This window comes from Panthera leo, chromosome C2, assembly GCF_018350215.1.
Source record: "Panthera leo isolate Ple1 chromosome C2, P.leo_Ple1_pat1.1, whole genome shotgun sequence".
NCBI classification, from domain to species: Eukaryota; Metazoa; Chordata; class Mammalia; order Carnivora; family Felidae; genus Panthera; species Panthera leo.
Window position 1 is genome coordinate 58,420,527 of NC_056687.1, and position 18,954 is coordinate 58,439,480.

The window sequence follows — 18,954 nt, forward strand, 5'->3', positions numbered from 1 at the left end:
GCACTTTTTTCACACTATAGACCACATTATCATGTTTGTTTGTTTAGTAATTCATTATTGTTATTCTGTAACCAGAAACAGAAGGCTATAATATGTTTACGAAAATCTCAGGTATCATATAATTTTACTTGTAAATATTCTAATATCCATCACTGAATAATAGACACATTAAGTTTTCCCTTACCCTCTTCCTTCTCCCATTCCTTCTTATATGTCATTGGTGTGTTGAGAAAAAAAATGGATCATTCATTCTGTGGACCTCCCACATCTTTGGCTTTAGCTAGTTATTCCCTTCTGATGTCAATTAACTTGTTTCTCTCCTTCCTGAATTTTCTATAAACTGGTTAGATCTATATGTTTTTACTCTCTCAATTTTTTTTTTTTTTTAATTAAAGAAAGGGGCACCTGGGTGACTCAGTTGGTTAACATCCATCTCTTGGTTTTGGTTCAGGTGATGATCTCATGGTTCATGAGTTTGAGCCCTGTGTCAGACTCTGTGCTGACATCATGGAGCCTGTTTGGGATTATCTCTCTCCCTCTCTCTGACTCTCCCTGACTCCCACAGGCATGCTCTCTCTCTCTCTCTCAAAAAAAGCAACCCACAAATATGTATATATATATATATATATATATATATATATATATATATATGTGTGTGTGTGTGTGTGTGTGTGTGTGTGTGTGTGTATGTATACACACACACACACACACACACACACACACACACACACACACACATATATATATAGGCTTTTAGTTTTTTCTCATTCAAGAAGACTTCATGGTAGTGCCAGTACTTCTGCTGCATCATATCATGAGGTACGTGATGCCCAATTGTCCAACTTTTAGTGATGCTACAATTGTTTTTAGGTGGTGCAAGCCTTGTCCTTTCACTATGATGTTTCCCATTAACGTTACACTTAGTAGTTTCAGCATCAATTGATAGTTGTTGCCTATTTACATTATTTCATTTCAGATGGCAAAATGAAATATGCTAGGTCTCTGCTTCTATATTTGTTAGCTGAAATTCTGTATAGAAGAATATTACTTCATTTTTTGTTGTTGTTACCTTGAAAAGGTTCATAGAGGAAAGGCAGGATAAATGTTTAATTCTTTCTATTTTTTAAAAGAACAATCCATGTTTAGAGTAGTAAGTTGATATTCCAAAAACCTTATTGGAAATTAAATGAATTTTGGTATCATTATCAGCTTATGGATTTTTATATATTGTGGGGTTCAATTGTTTGAAGTCATTGTTCTTTTAGAGTTCAAATTAGGCCAGTGAGAGCCCCTGTTGTTTTGAGAATTTTGTCCTCATTGTGTCTAGGGAAACTTCCATCTACTTTGTTCAACTTTTTTTATTAATAGCTATTAGTTCTCTGACTTTTTTCCTTACTTAGTCCCCCGAATTATGGTGTTTACAGTTAAAATATCTCCTCTAATTTCCCCATGAGAGACCTCATTTAATCAGTTTTTCTGGTTAAAATCTTTTTTTCAACATGGCAGAGCAATATTTATAAGCCATTTTGCCAGGGCATTATACTGGGTAAGTATAATTTGGTAACAAGTTTTGCTCCCTTACTATTCCTATATTTTTTAAAATTATCATCAGACAGCAAACATATGCTAGGTACAGAAACAACCTTAAATTTGATACTACATATTGAATGAGATACAACAGTAAGACAAAATGTGATGTTTTCTGACCTCCACTACAGTTTTGCAGGTAGCAGAACATATCATCGGTTTATTCGTTAAGCAGTTTAACTCTCCTATTATTTCCCCACTGATCACAAAGTCTGTGTAAGTTATCTGATCATCATTCTCCTCTGACTCCCAGAGCATTTGGTCAATTCCCAAGCCAGGCTTTGATCTTTGAAGCTGTTCAGAACAAAGAAAGATAAAAAAACATATGTCAATTACCCAAACTGTCTAAATTTTGACTTTTTTCTTTTGGTTTTAACAATTTTAATATGTACATATTATTTTGAGGATATTTATTACTTGTACCTTTTAATTCAAATTTATTAAATTAGCAATAACTTAGAAAGAAAAGAATTCTTAGATACTGCAGTCTTTATGATTTCTTCTACTCAACTAACCTATACCTGCTTTAGGATGGCTAAATACCTGATTCAGATAAACATAAGAAGAAAACAACTTATACGATAATATTCTATCATAAAGATGATCCTTTGGATGGTTTCTTACTATCTATGGGAAAGTATCACTTAAAAGGTGATACATAATGCTAACCATTATGTTTGAATAAGAAAATTGAATGGAAGCTATTGTCCTAAATAAAGGAATAATGCAGTTCTTAACATGGAAAACTATGAATTCTCAATTTCATAGAGTTTTTAACTAATGTTCACAAATGCATTTATGAATAACTCTGACTTACCTTCACCATACCTGATATTATTATATAAATTCCTTTGGGCTCATCACCTTCTTCAAATATATCATTTCCGCAATCAAATGTTACCACTCTGGCTCTTTCCTTAAAAATATCACCAAATATATAAGATATAAATACTATTTTAGCAGTAGTTGGTGATGTTGAAATTTATATTTTAATAAATTTTTTGCATTTTAAAATACCACTTAATAAGATCTGACATGTTGTGTTAGTAAATTTATAAGAGAAGATAGGAATTATGAATATCAAAGAAAGAAAGTGGATATTCATAGATCTATATAACTTCATAAATGGGGTATTTATACATGGATTAGAACAGAAATAATTTAATGTAAGAATAAGAATGTAAGGGAAAGATAAAAAAAATATTTAATCTGGATGGACAATAATGAGAACAGATGCAGGCTAATGTCATATATATGTCTCTTACATAGTTATACTGTAAACAACAGATAAAGTAAATAAAAAATTCATTCATTCAAAATATATTAAGCAGGTGGATAAATATAATTGGTCCTTTGGCACCAAGTAGATACAAAAAGAGAATGTTATTAGAACAAGTTAGACCTATTTATTTCCGCATTCAACAAACACTCTTTGAGCACTCTTTGTGTAATATGCAGAGTGCTAGGGTTTGGGTATACAAAATATGGATGAGCTAAAGAGTATAGTACAGGGGCACCTGGGTGGCTCAGTTGGTTAACCATCCGACTTTGGCTCAGGTCATGATCTCATGGTTCATGAGTTCGAGCCCCGCGTCGGGCTCTGTGCTGACAGCTCAGAGCCTGGAGCCTGCTTCAGATTCTGTGTCTCCCTCTCTCTTTGCCCCCCTCCCCCCCAACTCACACTCTGTCTCTCTCTCTCTCTAAATAAACATTAAAAAAAAAGAGTATAGTACAGAAGAGAGATGTAAAGGTGATTGCAATGCAATGTACTTAATGCTATAATGAAAGTATATAATGGATACAACGCTGACACCTTTGGTCCTCCAAACTCAGAAAGGATCACAGGTTGATCTTCTATTGGTGGGATATTTGCCTCCAAAGCCTACTTTTCTGAGTATTTTGTAAGGATGTTTCCAGAGAAGCAAGATTTGAAAAAAAAAAAAAAAAGTAAAAACAAAGGGCATTTCAAGAAAAGTAGCACCCCCAGAAGAATGGAATTAGAAAATAGTGTTAAAGGGCTTGGGGCACCATGCAAGGTTCAGTATGAGGTATATGATGAATAGGCAACAGAAGATTAAAATGGAAAGGGAGGCAAGAGACAGACTGTGGATAGACTTTGCATGTCATTTAAAGGGATTTTTGGGATTTTATCCTACAGGCGATCAATGACATTTAAAGACTTTTAAGCTGGAGAGTATCATAGTCTCTTTTTAGAAAATCATTTGTTGGTACATTAAAAATGGTATTACCAGGAAATAAAAATATTACCTGAATGAAGCTTATATGATCTTTTTCTTTATCTAGCCATGGAATATTGTAGAGTGCTTCTTTAACAGTAAGTGGTTTGATAACAGGTTGAAAATCAAGTATCTCTCTTTTTTTGGCCATTATTAACTAAAACCATAAAATTTAAGAAAAAGGATGAATAAAATTGTGTTCAAAGAATGTTTAAAAAATATGACTTTGTACTATTTCCTTTTCTTGCTCTTCTGAGATTTTGTTCTTCTATGGAACCCTTCAACCTCTCCCCACTGATATCCTTTTTCCGGTATCATTATTCTGAAATCATAGATTAAACACTTAAAACTAAACCTTTTTACTGAACTATAGCAGATAAAAAACACACAAATTATAGAGTCTAATGGAGTTTAAATGGGACTTAAACCCTCTCCTTTCTCCTTTCTCCCTTTTTTGTTCAGTCCCTGCGGCTGTTTCCACTTTTCCACTTTCTCTCCAGCTACTTTTGGGGAGGGCTGCTTTTCCCGTACTCCCCACCCCCCCCAACCCCAGTCTCTGTCCTCTCTCTGAAAGCAAAAACAGCTCCCTGCCCTCCGTGGTTTCTCTCTCCCCCAGTTCACCTCTCTGCACTGTGTACCTGCTGAGTTCTGTGGTTCAGGTTGTGCACATTGTTGTGTTAATCCTCAAATCAGTTTTCTAGGTGTGCAGGATGGTTTAGTGTTGACCTCAAAAGTGCACAAATCATAAATGTCCACAGAAAGAACATTTACAATATGAAAAGATCTGGGTAACCAGCACCCACATTAAGAAATAAAACATTTACTGCACCCTAAAATCCTCTCTTATATTCTCTTCCAGTCATTTCTTGTATCCAAAGACAACCACTCTTCTATTACCAGAGTTTAGCTTTGTTTGGTTTTGAGCTTTATCTGCATGAAATCAATGAGTATGTACTTGTTTGTGTCTGGTTTGTCTACTATTGATCTACTATTCATCAACATTTGGGGTGCTCCAGTTCTGGGCTTTTGTAATGCTGCTATATTTGCTTGCTGTACATATGTGCACATTTCTGTGACTATATGGTTCTGTAATCCAATTGCTGTGTCATATATATGTGTTCAAATTGAGAAGCTTCTGCCTACCAATTTTCCAAAGTGTTTGTGTTACTTTACACTCTCACTCTGATGTTCCAGTTGTTCCACGTGATGGCCTACAGTTGGTATTGTCAGTTAAAAACCATCAGGTATTCTGGACATAAGCCCTTTGTTGGATATATTTGTTTTGAAAATATCCCCTACCTTTTTGTGGCTTGTCTTTTAATTCTCTTGTTTTCTTAATAAAGAGAAGTTCTCAATTTTTGTGTTGCTGAAATCCAATTTTCTATCCTGTTTAAGAAATCTTTGCCTATGCCAATATCATAAAAATTATCTTATATTATCTTCTAGAAGTTTATTGTTTTACCTCTTACAGTTATGTACAATCCATCTAAAATTGGTTTTTTCGTGTGTGGTGTGAGATAAGAATTCAGGTTCATGAATGAAATAGGTTGAAGAACAGAAAAACACAAGAACTACTGAGCCAAAGTTAAAACTAAAGTGGAGAGATACGTTAATAGATTGTCAATATTACTAAGATGTCAGTTGTCTCTAAATTGACATACAGGCTTCTTGGAATCCCAATGGAAAGTTCATTAGATTATTTAATGGAAATTGACAAGTTGATTCTAATGTTTATTTGAAAATACAAAATGCCAAAACTAGTCAAAATAATCTTGAAGAAAAGAGCAAAAGCTGGAAAATACATAAAATCAGATATGAAGATTTATTATTAAGTTCCAGTATAAGATGGTGTGATATACATTGAGAAAGATTCAATGACAGATAAATAAAATGATGAAACAAGAATCCAGAAACTCATCAACACATACACAGTCATTTAATTCATGAAATACTCCACTGAAGTTTAATAGGGTATGATAATCATTTCTATAAATGAGGTTGAGTCAATTGATTACCCATATAGGAACAAAATGTTAATTATTTTTTTAAGAGAAAGAGAGGAGTGTGAGTGGGGGAGGGCTAGAGAGAGAGGGAGACACAGAATCAGAAGCAGGCTCCAGGCTCTGAGCTGTCAGCACAGAGCCTGACATGGGGCTTGAACTCACGAACCGTGAGATCATGACCTGAGCTGAAGTTGGACGCTCAACCAACTGAGCCACCCAGGTGCCCTGGAAAAAAAATGTTAATTTTAACCTAGCATTGTTATGTAAGGCATTCTAGAGACCCTTAACAGTAGAGAACAAACTGAGGGTTGATGGAGGGGTGTGGGTGGGGTGATGGGCTAAATGGGTGATAGGTATTAAGGAGGGCACTTGTGTTGAGCACTGGATGTTATATGTAAGTGATGAATCACTAAATTCTACTCCTGAAACCAATGTTACATGATAGGTTAACGAACTAGAATTTAAATAATAATTTGAGGGGTGTCTGGGTGGCTCAGTGGGTTAAGCATCCAACTTCGGCTCAGGTCATGATCTTACAGTTCGTGGGTTCAAGTCCTGCATCAGGCTCTGTGCTGACAGTTCAGAGGCTGGAGCCTGCTTCAGATTCTGTTTCCATCTCTTTGCTCCTCCCCCACTCATGCTCTCGCTCTCTCTCTCTCTCTCTCTCTCGAAAATAAATACATGTTAAAAAAATTTTTAAAAAAATTTGGAAGAGAGAGAGAGAAAACCCTTAATATTAAAATCCCCTAATCAACTGGTATGATTTTTTGCTCAATCAATCAATCAATCAATAACATTGGTTTGGGTTATTATTTCTATTTTCTACAGAGTAAACTTTTCCCATAATCAGGTATATTGGTCTTAGTGGTTTTTTTCTTTTTTCTTGTTTATTTATTTATTTTGAGAGAGAGAGGGAGAGAGAGAGAGAGAGCCTGATGCGGGTCTTGGACTAAGGATGATGAGATCATTCCCTGAGCCGAAATCAAGAGTCTGACACTTAACTGACTGAGCTACCCAGGTGGCCCCAGTCTTAGTTGTTGTTTTTTTTTAGAGAGACAAAGGGTGTGAGTGAGAAGCAGAGAGAGATGGGGAGAGAATCCCATGAGGGGCAGAGAGAGATAGATAGAGAGAGAGAGAGAGAGAGAGAGAGAGAGACAGGGCTCACTCAAAGTGGGGCTCATGCTCACCAGAAGTGGAGTTTGAGCTCACCCAATTCAGAGCTTGAACTCACAAACCATGAAATCATTACCTGAGCTAAAGTCAAATGCTTAACTGACTGAGACACCCAGGTGCCTCATCATTCTGCTCTATTTAAATCCATTTTCTCATAACCTCATTAGCATTGAATACTGACTCCCCTCCACCCCATTATTGCTGATTTAATGGGCAAAATGTGGTATGTGTTAATAATTCAGTTTCTATTTCCTTAGTTACTAGAGATGTCAAATATCTTTTCAAACATGCATTAACAACTTTTCTTTTTGCCTGTGAAATGCCTGTTTCATATTCTTCTCTCACTTTCTATAGGATTCTTTGTCATTGATTTGTGGGAACTTTTTAGGCATTATTGCTATCACTACTTTGTGTGTAATTAAAAAAAAATTTTTTTAATGTTTATTTATTTTTGAGAGAGACAGAGACAGAGTGCCATCTGGGGAGGGGCAGAGACAGAGGGAGACACAGAATCCGAAGCAGGCTCTAGGCTCTGAGCCATCAGCACAGAGCCCAGCATGGGGCTTGAACCCACAGACTGCAAGATCATGACCTGAGCTGAAGTCAGTTGCTTAACCAACTGTGCCACCCAGGCACCCCTGTCTTGAGTATTTTTAAGTGTACAGTTCTATTTTATGTGTACATTCATACTGTGGAATCATAGCACTATTCATCTTCAGAACTCTTTTCATCTAGCAAAACTGAAGTTCTATGCCCATCAAACAATAATTCCTTATTCTTCTCTCTCCTCAGCTCCTGGAAACAACCATTCTTCTTTCTTTCTTTCTTTCTTTCTTTCTTTCTTTCTTTCTTTCTTTCTTTCTTTCCTTCTTTTAACTTTTTATTTATTCATTCATTTAAGTAATCTCTACACCCAATGTGGGCTTGAACTCATGACCCCAAGATCAAGAATCACATGCTTTTCTGACTGAGCCAGCCCAGTGCCACCACCATTCTACTTTCTGTCTGTTAAGATTTTGACTCTATACAGAAGTGGAATCATATTGTATTTGTGTTTTTGTGACTATCTTATATCATTTAGACTGTCCTTGAGGTTCATCCATGTTGTGGCACATGTCAAAATTTTCTTCTTTTTTTTTTCTTTTTAAATTTTTTTTTAACGTTTATTTATTTTTGAGACAGAGAGAGACAGAGCATGAATGGGGGAGGAGCAGAGAGAAAGGGAGACACAGAATCCAAGGCAGGCTCCAGGCTCTGAGCCATCAGCCGAGCCCGACGCGGGGCTCGAACTCACAGACCGCGAGATCGTGACCTGAGCTGAAGTCGGACGCTTAACCGACTGAGCCACCCAGGTGCCCCAGAATTTTCTTCTTTTTTAAAAGGCTGGATAGTATTCCATTCTGAGTATATACCACATTTTGCTTACCCATTCATCCATCAGTGGACACTTCAATTGCTTCTTTTTCTTAGCTAGTGTAAACAATGCTACTGGAGTGCTATCAACAATAGGCAAATTATGGAGAGAGCCCAAATGTCCATCAGTTGATGAATTGGTTGAGAAGATGTGGTATATACATATACAATGGAATACTACTTGGTATGAAAAAGAATGAAATCTTGCCATTTGCAACAACGTGGATGGAACTAGAGGGTATTATGCTAAGTGAAATAAATCAGTCAGAGAGATATATGATTTAACTCATATGTGGAATTTGAGAAACTTAACAGGTGAACATAGGGCAAGGGAAAGAAAAATAAGATAAAAACAAAGAGGGAGACAAGCCATAAGAGACTCTTAAATACAGAGAACAAACAGAGGGTTGATGGAGAGGATGTGGGTAGGGGGTGGGTTAAGTGGGTGACAGGCATTAAGGAGCACTTTTTGGGATGAGCACTGGGTGTCATATGTAAGAGATGAATCATTGGGTTCTACTCTTGAAGCCAAGACTACACTGTATGTTAACTAACTTGAGAATAAAAACAAAAACAAAAACAAAGGAATGCCGCTGGGATCTCTTTGAGATCCTACTCTCAGTTTTTTAAAGTATATTCTCAGAAGTGGAATTGCTAAAACTTAGGGAAATTCTTCTTAAGTGCCATACTGTTTTTCACAGTGGCTGTACCATTTTACATCCCCACCAATGATGTACAGGGTTTTTGGTTTTGGTTTCTTTGATGATACTCATCCTAATTGGTATGAAGATTTCATTGTAGTTTTGATTTGCATTTCCTTAATAATTAATGGTGTTAAGCATCTTTTCGTGTGTTTATTGGTTATTTGTGTATCTTTTTTGAAGAAAATATCTATCCAAGTCCTTTGCCTATTTTTGAATTGAGCTGCTTGGTTTTTGTTGTTGACTTTCAAGAGTTCTCTATATATTCTGTATATTAATTCCTTATCCAATACATGATTTGCAAATATTTTCTCCTATTCTGTTTGTTGCATTTTTATTTTGGTGATAGTGCCTTTTGATGCACATGAAGGTCATAATGTACATTTTTTTAAATTTCCTAATTTTCATGAAGTCCACTTTTTCTATTTTTTTCTTTTGTTGCCCGTGCCTTTGGTGTCATTTTAATAACTTATTGTCAAATACAGTATCATGAAATTTTGCCCTCTATTTTCTTCTAAGAGTTTTACAGTGTTAGGTCTTACATTAGGTCATGGGTTCATTTTGAGTTAGTTTTTGTAAATGGTGTCAGGTAGGGGTGCAACTTCATTCTTTTGCATGAGGATATCCAGGTTTCCCAGGAACGTCATATAGTTGGATCATGTTTTTGTCTATTTGCCAATCTTTGTGTTTTGTTTGGAGAGTCAAATCCATTTATATTTAAAGTAATTACTTATAAGGGAACAGTTACTTCCATTATTTTACTATTTTTCCTACATATAGCTTTTTGTCCTTTATTTCCTACATACTGGCTTCTTTTGCACGTAGGGTTTTTTGTTTTGTTTTGTTTTGTTTTGTTTTGTTTTGTTTTTTGAGTGAAACACTTAAATTCCTTTCTCATTTATTTTTTGGGTATATTCTTTGTTATTTACCTTTTAATTTCCATGATGATTACATTTAACTCCCTAGAGTGTAGTACTCTAATTTAAATGTATATCAGCTTAACTTTCATGACATATAAAACTCTGCTCCTTTAATAGTTCCTTCCACACTCCTTTCTGTTGTTACAAATTTATATCTTTATACGTTGTGTGTCCAAAATATATATGTTTTTAAATGTGTAGTCTCTTATATGATGTAGGAAACAACATATAGACTTACAAGCCAACATTATCATAATGTTAGCTTTTAGACTAATAATTGTTTCAAATGTTCTAGTCTCTTAATCATGTAGAAAACAAAAAAAAAAGTGGAGTTGCAAAAAAATTATTACAATAATATTATCTTTTATCATTGCCCATGTAGTTATCTTTACTAAGATCTTTATTTCTTCATATGGGTTCCAGTTATTGTCTTCTGCCCTTTCAATATGTAGGGCTCCTTTTAACATTTCTTTCAGGGAAGATCTAGTCATAATAAACTCCCTCCACTTTTGTTCATCTGGGAATGTCTTAATTTCTCCCTCATTTCTGCAGGACAGTTTTGCTGGATATAGGATTTTTGGTTGATAGTTTTTTTTTTTCTTTTAGCACTTTGAATATATCAGCCTGCTTCTTTCTGATCTCTGAAGTTTCTGATGAGAAATCTGATAATAATTGTATTGAGGCTTGCTCATGTGTGATGAGTTGCTTCTCTGTGGCTGATTTAAAAATTTTCACTTTGTCTTTTGACAGCTTGATTACAATGTGTCTTGGTGTGGGTTTTTTTGAGTTCATCCAACTTGGAATGTATTGACCTTCTTGAATGTTAATATTTATGTCTTTCATCTAATTTGGGAAGTTTTCAGCCATTATTTCTTCAGATATTCCCTCTGTCCCTATCTCTCTCTCTCCTTGTGAGATTCCCACAGTGCATATGTTGGATCGCACGAGTCCCTTAGATTTTGTTCGCTTTTCTTCAATCTTTTTCTTTCTGTTCCTCAAATATGATAATTCCCATTGTTGTGTCTTCAATGTGACTGATTTTTTTTTCTACATGTTCAAATATGCCTTTCAGTTCTTGCCACATAAGTGTTATATATTTAATGTTAGGTTCACACTTAAGGATTTAGTTTTTAATTAATACTGTGAATAGAATATTTTTCTATATTTTCTTTAGTTGGGGAAGAATTTTGAATGTTGATAGTATTTCTGAATATTCTATAATTTATCTTATTAAGCCTATATTATTAGGCTTAATATATCTTATTAAGTGTATTAATTCTCTAGGATTTTAAATTAAACCATCAACATATAATAACTGTCTTTTCCTTTTCCCCAAAATTTTACCTCTCAATTTCCTTTTTTTTTTTTCTTGACCTGGCTAAGACTTCTTTTTCCTGACTTTAAATGGTATACTTATAAGTGTTTTGACATCTAATACTATGTTTGTTTTAAATTTTTAATAGAAACTCTTTATTGGATTAAAGATGCTATTTATTAGTCTTGTAAGAATTTTTAAAAATATTTTGAACAATTAATTTTGTCAAATGTTTTTTTCTTCTTTTTAAATCTTTGAATAAGTTCTATAGCTATTTTATGAGCTAAAACCTTCTTAGTCATAGTATATTACTTACTAATATATATTTTATAATATATATTACTTACTAATATATTACTTACTAATAATATATACTTACTAAACTTTTAATATGTTACAAGATTCAATTAGCTACTATTATGTTTAAAAGTTCTGTATATGTATTCACAAGCATAATAGCTTTTGGATTTTTTTTATACGGTTCCCAATTTGGGGAATAAATTTTCTACTTATGGAATTAGTGGGACCCTCTATATTTTTATATGTCATGGTACTAATAATTACCTTAGAGAAAGGAAATGTAGTTATTTTTCACCCTATAGTTGGGTGTTCTTATAAATCATGGAATTCTATGGGAAAAGCTGTTTCGGTGGCACAGGTAATTCCCAGGAAAATATTGATACCCACTCTAGCTTAGTAAAGAGTAGTTTTATCATACCCCTGATTTGGGAGCAAAGCATAGAAAGAGATGGTCCCTCACTTTGGCAAGAAATGGAAAGAAAAGCTGACCACTGGAATTCAAGAAGGAAATGCTTTATGGTATGTGCTTTTCTTTAGACAATTATTTTAATGTGGATATTCATATACCAGAGATGGTCTGTAATGGAAAATCAAAAGTAGGTTTGAAGATCATGGATGACTGTATATCAAGAAAGTATATTTGTTTTTAAAATATGCTACCTTACCTTATTAATTTCAGAACCTTCGATTTTATGAATAATCCCTTTTGACCTAAAAACCTTAACAATTTCTCTAGCCAAATTGAGCATGACATTAATCTCCTCCTTTGTTTTCATAGTAATAGCAATTTCCGGGTGATCATACTCTAAGTAGCCTGAAAAATAACACAATATTTTCAGAAAAAATAAGAACATTATTTAAATATTTCATGTGGACAATAAGCTCAATATTTTTGCTCTAAATCCATGGAGTACAACCCTCAACACAGAGAAATATATCTTTCCCTGATGAGTCCTCTGCAATCAATCATAATTCACCAGCAGCAGCATAGTTCTGTTTACCATTTTCTTGTCGGCTTGTACTTACACCTATGCCCATGAGGAAGGACAGACAGCCCCAGTCGTAGGATTAGCAGTTACACTGATCCACTTGCATGGAACACTGAGAGGCTCTTCTGGTTTCTAGGTCTGGGGTTTATGTCCCGCTTTTCCATTCTGTTTGAATTAGGATTTTTGACTACAAACTGTGCACTTAGATATGGCTTTTGATTAAGTCCTCTCATTCATCCTGGGTTATTGCCCACCCAGCATGCCTGTGTGTCTAGATGACTCATCCATCTATGCTCTTCTGCCTGTCTTATCTGGATTCCTAAATGCCCACAGAGCTTCATTCACTTAGATTCTACATTTGGGCTTTTATGCTCTTCTGCCTGTCTTATCTGGATTCCTAAATGCCCACAGAGCTTCATTCACTTAGATTCTACATTTGGGCTTTTCCTTGGTGATGACTTCTTGTCTGGCTTGATGACTACCTGCCATGCAAGATCTCTCAAGTCCAGTTCCATTCTCATGCTTGCTGTACCCTTTTACTGCCCACCATCTGTATCAAACCCCCTCCTTCTCCTCACACATGAACACTATACTATAGGAGTGTGTCTGTCCCACTTCCAGTATTAATCCTCTACTAGGAGCATGATGTGGCATGACTCAGGGAATAAGCTGGTGCCATGTTTAGGCATAGAGCCTTCCAGGAGACATATCAGAGATCTGTGAAGCTCGGTTGTGATTTCAACTTATGAAGCTAAATCTTCACATGGCAACTCTATGGCAAGTGGAGAGAAAAAGTAACTTTTTCCCCTGTATTGCTCAGGAAGGTATGTGTACTTTTGGTTTGGAAGAAAATAGAATTTATAAGGTGATAATAGTGTGTATAAACATGCAGTGCTAATGTGTTTCCTTTAAAGAGGAATTAAAAGGGCTTCATTGAGGTATAGGGCAGAAAGAACAAACGTGGAGAGGTAATATTACACTAAACCCATGCAGCCAAAGATATGATCATGTTGATTGTTGAAGTTACTCACTTTATTATTAGTAATAAATAGGTTGCCTTAACAATCGGTTTAGTTGTCAAAACAACTGCCTTTCAGAAGTAATGATAATAAGAGATGGTTGTGCTTAATCTTTAGAATGAGGGTTACCTACCTAGCTCTTTCAGAGCACGTCCTGTATTCTTCATTATTCTCCTTAATAATACCTACGAAATAAAAGAAGCATTATCCCCATTGGAAAACAAGCTGTTATAAAATGTCTTTACATTTGCAGCTGATGGATTTTTAACCTAACTAATAACTTTAAAGAAAAATATGATGGGGAGCTTTTTAGGGATTAGAACTGAGTTTTGTGCAATAACCTTAATTTGCTCCAGGAAGAGTGGTAGAGAGAGTAAAAAGTGGCATAACAGGTTGATTTTGAGAAGCCTGAAGGCACGTCATATTTTTTTTCTCTAAAAGTAACTTGCTTTAGGTTACTATTGATTCTGAAAAACACACGCATGGTAGATATTTTCCTCTTCAATGTTATTAAAGCCTCTAAATTGGGGATACAGGGGAAGCTTTCAATCTTAAGTGAGGTAAAATGTTTGGCCAAGCTGTGTGAGAGCAGTAGGGACTAAAACCAGACAACATCTTAGAGATTCAGGTCCTTTTATATTTCCTACTGTGTATTCTCAAATTCCAGGGCTAAATATCCTTTTTCCAGGTTAGAAAAGGTAACAAAATTCAGGAAAACAGTTTGATTTATTTATTTTTTTTATGTTTATTTATTTTGAGAGAGACAGAGACAGCATGAGCAGGGGAAGGTCAGAGAGAGAGGGAGAGAGAGAATCCCAAGCAAGCTCCTCATTGTCAGCTCAGAGCCTGATGTGGGTCTCGAACCCATGAACCATGAGATCATGACCTGAGTAGAAACCAAGAGTCGGTCGTTCAACCGACTGAACCACCCAGGCACCACCAAGAAAACAGTTTTAAAGTTCCAGGTGATAAAGAAAGGAAAGATAATTTTGTGTTCTACTACATATCATCAGTTCAATTTTCCTGACTATCGAGATTTGGGTACATTTTACACAGAATTTAGATGTTCTAAATTGCCTTGAAAGGTAAATGTTTCACATAGTTGACAAACTTGTGAGAACATAGTGTTAGTCTGCCTCAGTCAAAACAGTAAAAAACAAAATCTAGGGGTGTCTGGCTGGCTCAGTCAGTAGAGCATGCAACTGTTGGAGCCACACATTGGGTGTAGAGCTCACTAAAAAAAAAAAAAAAAAAAAAAAAGGAAAGGAAAAAGAAAAGAAAGAAAAAAGAAAACTAAAATCTAGAACTTAGGCCCTAGAATTCTCTTTGCTGTTTACTACCTATGTGACTTTGAGCATAATCATTCAACCTCTCTTGGCTCCCCCCCACCTTAACTGTGTAATGAAAGAATTAGACAAGGTTTCCTTCTAGATGAGTTATTATTACTCTTCCCAGTTTCCAGATCCCCATCCTTTGCTTCTATTACTATTTACCGTGGGGAAATGAGGCATATAGACAGGAGGGGAGCCTTTGGGAACTATGAGGAAGTTCTGGTTGATCAACACTGCCATCACGTCTCATCCTCCAGTGTTTCCTGTTGAGCACAGCTATAGGTGAAAGATCCTGCAACTTGGATCAGGAGGGAACTACCCACTGCACACAGGCTTCACAAGAGCTTCCACAAGAATGAAAAGGTGGGTTGCAAAAGCCTCATGACTTGCTACTGTGGCACAGACATTTCAGTAAGGAGGCATTTGAGTAATACAGGTGTAGACTAGTTTAAGTTTTTACAGAAATCACTCAGGGAATCAGGAGTCAGGGACCACACCTACACATAGGGACAGAGAACATAATGGGTGGGGCAGCGGAGGGACTGGAGGAGTAAACCCTCTCCTTAGTATTTAAAGTTTTTCTCACCTGTTTAACTTGCTTAGAACTTGAAATTTGATCAATTATAGTCATTATGTCTGCTTCACCTTGGATATAACCTTTTAGTATAGCATATTTAAAGGATAGCTGATGACTCATCTTTTTATCTATTATTTGCAGCAACTTGGGGGTTATGAGCTGAAAAAAGCAGAACTACTATTTAATATAAATTGTATACATTTAGTTAATTATATGTCTATTAGTTTACCTAAAGTAGATAATGCTAAGAAATAACATTCTTTCAACGATAACTATAGTAACCTGTCGAGGTTCTTAGTTATTTTATTCATGATAACTTTATAACTTCATGACTACAGCTATTTCCTAGTAACTAATAACGTTGGGCACCTATGTGAAGTGATGACTTTACTCTTTACTTATGTCCCTTATATAGAACTGGATGTTATTTTCAACTGACTTAACTTCTTGGAAAACAAAGCAATTAATCTTTTGGGCTTAAGTCAAAAAATGTCTATAAAGTATTGCTATTTTACCTGCAAAATCTCCTACTAACCTTCTTGCTAGAAGGTTTATTTGGGGGTTAGAACCCACCACAATTATGCTTCTTGTGTGACCCCACCATTAACTTCTCGTTGTTTCTTTGCTGAGGTTTACATTTCCAGATTATCTCTTACCACTGAGCAATCCCCTCACTTCAGTAGAGTTGGCTATTTCTGGTGTCCTGTCTATGCTCCATAACCTCCATAGTCTGCCTTCCAACCACCTGCCATTAATCCTAGAAGAGCTAGTTTATGTTCATCTTTCAAGATTCAGTTCAAGTATCACAAGTATCACCTAATAAAGGAAGTCTTTTTTTTTTTTAAATCTCATTAGCGTTGTGTACAGACTCTGTTTTGCACTTGTATATTCTACAATATAACATTGGAACATCTAGATGACATATAATTTCCCTTCTACAATGAGTTCTCTGGGGGTAGAGAGTACAGATAATTTGTCTTCATGTTCCAAGGACTATCATCTGACATAAGATAAGAGTTCAGAGTTTCCTGAATATATATACAAACTTTTCTTAAGTTGTTTACCAGTTTTTTTCATTTAAAATATTTGGTAGACTCTGCATATCTTCCCATCAGAAAGAATTAAGTAGTCACTGAATACACTTTACTTGCCTTCCTTAGGTCAATTTGACCTAGCATTATATAGCACACTAGCATTACTTACGGTCTCATTTAGTAGTAAAACTGGAAAAGCTACCAGTTGCATACTTTTAGACCTAGTTATTTCTCTTGGTAGCACAATTATTTTTTAAGCATATGTAAAAAAACTTTAAATGTAAAGATTCTAACCTATTAGTTTTATTTCTAGATGAACTATGTTTTACTTAGCCTTGTATCTCTCACAGTGCTTGTATGTGTATGTACCTTATTTGTGTATGAAGAGAGAGAGAGGTGGTGAGAGAAAGGGAGAGTATATCTGTATCCATATACATACTTCATATGCTTTGTGATGAGTGAGTTTCATGTCATTGAAATAATTGTATAGAAAAAATATCATACTTGTCATAGAAAGGTGTATTAGACAATCAAAGGTCATTTCGATGCTGTGATTTTATATTACTATGAATTTATATAACATGAAATGTGCATTTTTCGGTTTCGTGACGTGTATGAATTTATACTATTTGTTTTGTCACTGTGAATGGTTTGCATGGTTGTTTTGTTGATTTTATACCAGGTATCTATACCAGGTATCTATAAAAATATACATAATTTTGGGGTTAGTTTATATTTACATTAATACGGAATTTGTCATGTACTCTCTATTCAAGGAAAAGCTGTGATGAACATTTCTATACTTTCATATGCTAAGTAAACTACAAATATAATTTGGATACTCATAAAACACTGTTACAAAATCTAATTTGTGAAAGGGATATAACATTTGAAATATAAACATCATTCCAATAGAAAGTGGAAGCCATAAAACTAGTAAACTTTAGTCCATATTTCATGAAGCAGTCATTAGAATTTGAAAATGAATGATTTTATAGTTCTTTACCTTTAAAATACGTAGTATGCGAAGAAATCGAACAATTTTAAAAAAGATTACAGTTTGAATAAATTCAAAAGTATAAGTAATGTAATTTGTCTCAGTAAGAATTACATCTATGATGCCGACTAATGTAATTGTCAACTCAAATAGATTCCAGGTATGTGAAAAATATTCCTTCCTCATTGCAGCCATCTGTTGATTTTAAAAAAACAACAACACATTATCTTGTTTGTTTTTGCTTTTACTGCAACATTTTCTACAATAACTGAAATATCACTCATTAGGTTTTTTTCTCTGATCTACCTTAAGACTACTTGTCTGAAATACTAGTAAATAATCATATTAACTTGAAATTAAAATAGTTGGAATATTGAAGCGTCCATTCCAAGGGAGAAACTATTCAAAATTCCCTACTATTTTATGACAGTTCATTCTTTCATTCCTTCTTTGTTTCAGAAAACCTACTATAGCTAAAAGAATGGGAAGTATTAAAAATGACTGGATTCAAGCCTGGGAAATTGGATTTCCAGTGGAATTTTGAAGGGAGAGTAGGCTTACAGAAGATAAATTTGTTAAGAATATGCTGTTTGAGATGTTTGCACAGTATTTTGTTGGGGAGATCCAGTCATCAGTTGTCTATATGATCTGAGGTTCTTGATAAAATCTGAGCAGGGAACTGAATTGGGAAGTCATTAGACTATAAATGGTAGTTGATGCCAGGGAAGTGAATGAGATAGGCATGGTGTGTGAAGCTCTTTATTCTTTACGTCCACATCTCCTATCTCATATACCATATCCTTCATGCAAATCTAACACCTTTCCAATCTCCATGCTGACCAACCCATCCCTAAGCTCCAGTCACTGGGAGTGACTTTCTTTCTTGTGGGCGTCCTAGTGTTGCTTCTGACTTTTCCCTTATTTTTTTCATCAAGCTATGTACTCACATACTCAACCTCCACTTTTCGATCCATATGACACAATACTATAATCAATTTGTGGGGGGTTATTTCCTCATTTTACAACTACCTTTATATTTGATTTAAAAATCAAATCATGAAATGTTTTTCAAGTTTACAGGGATATGTATCACTCTACCTATCTATCTGTTTATCTATCTAGTATTAAAAAAATAAAATGAACACTACTACCCTGCTAAGTTTAAGAACACTGCCAACACCTTTGAGACTCCCTTCAACACACACCATTTTGAACTTTATTTGTGCAAATACAAAATCAGTTCTTAAAGTATGGATGTTGGCTATTGAGTTGCCTTAAAAATTTACTTATCTTTAACGTTTTATTTATTTTTGAGAGATAGAGCGCGAGCAGGGGAGGGGCAGAGAGAGAGGGAGACA

At 35.0% G+C, this 18,954-nt stretch overlaps 1 protein-coding gene across 9 annotated transcripts in view; it reads right to left on the reverse strand.

Annotated features, from left to right (window-relative positions):
- SLC9C1 (solute carrier family 9 member C1) overlaps nt 1–18,954 on the reverse strand; it is a 108,531-nt gene that overhangs the window by 18,692 nt on the left and 70,885 nt on the right. For 8 of the 9 annotated variants that reach the window (XM_042956108.1, XM_042956104.1, XM_042956105.1 and 5 more), the window contains 7 exons: nt 17,606–17,791; nt 15,575–15,724; nt 13,791–13,842; nt 12,315–12,463; nt 3,856–3,981; nt 2,405–2,503; nt 1,708–1,881 (listed from right to left, as the gene is read on the reverse strand). In XM_042956108.1, the coding sequence (XP_042812042.1) occupies nt 1,708–1,881; nt 2,405–2,503; nt 3,856–3,981; nt 12,315–12,463; nt 13,791–13,842; nt 15,575–15,724; nt 17,606–17,791 (936 nt within the window). The remainder of the gene's footprint in view (nt 1–1,707; nt 1,882–2,404; nt 2,504–3,855; nt 3,982–12,314; nt 12,464–13,790; nt 13,843–15,574; nt 15,725–17,605; nt 17,792–18,954) is intronic. The other variant, XM_042956106.1, reaches the window with a different exon arrangement.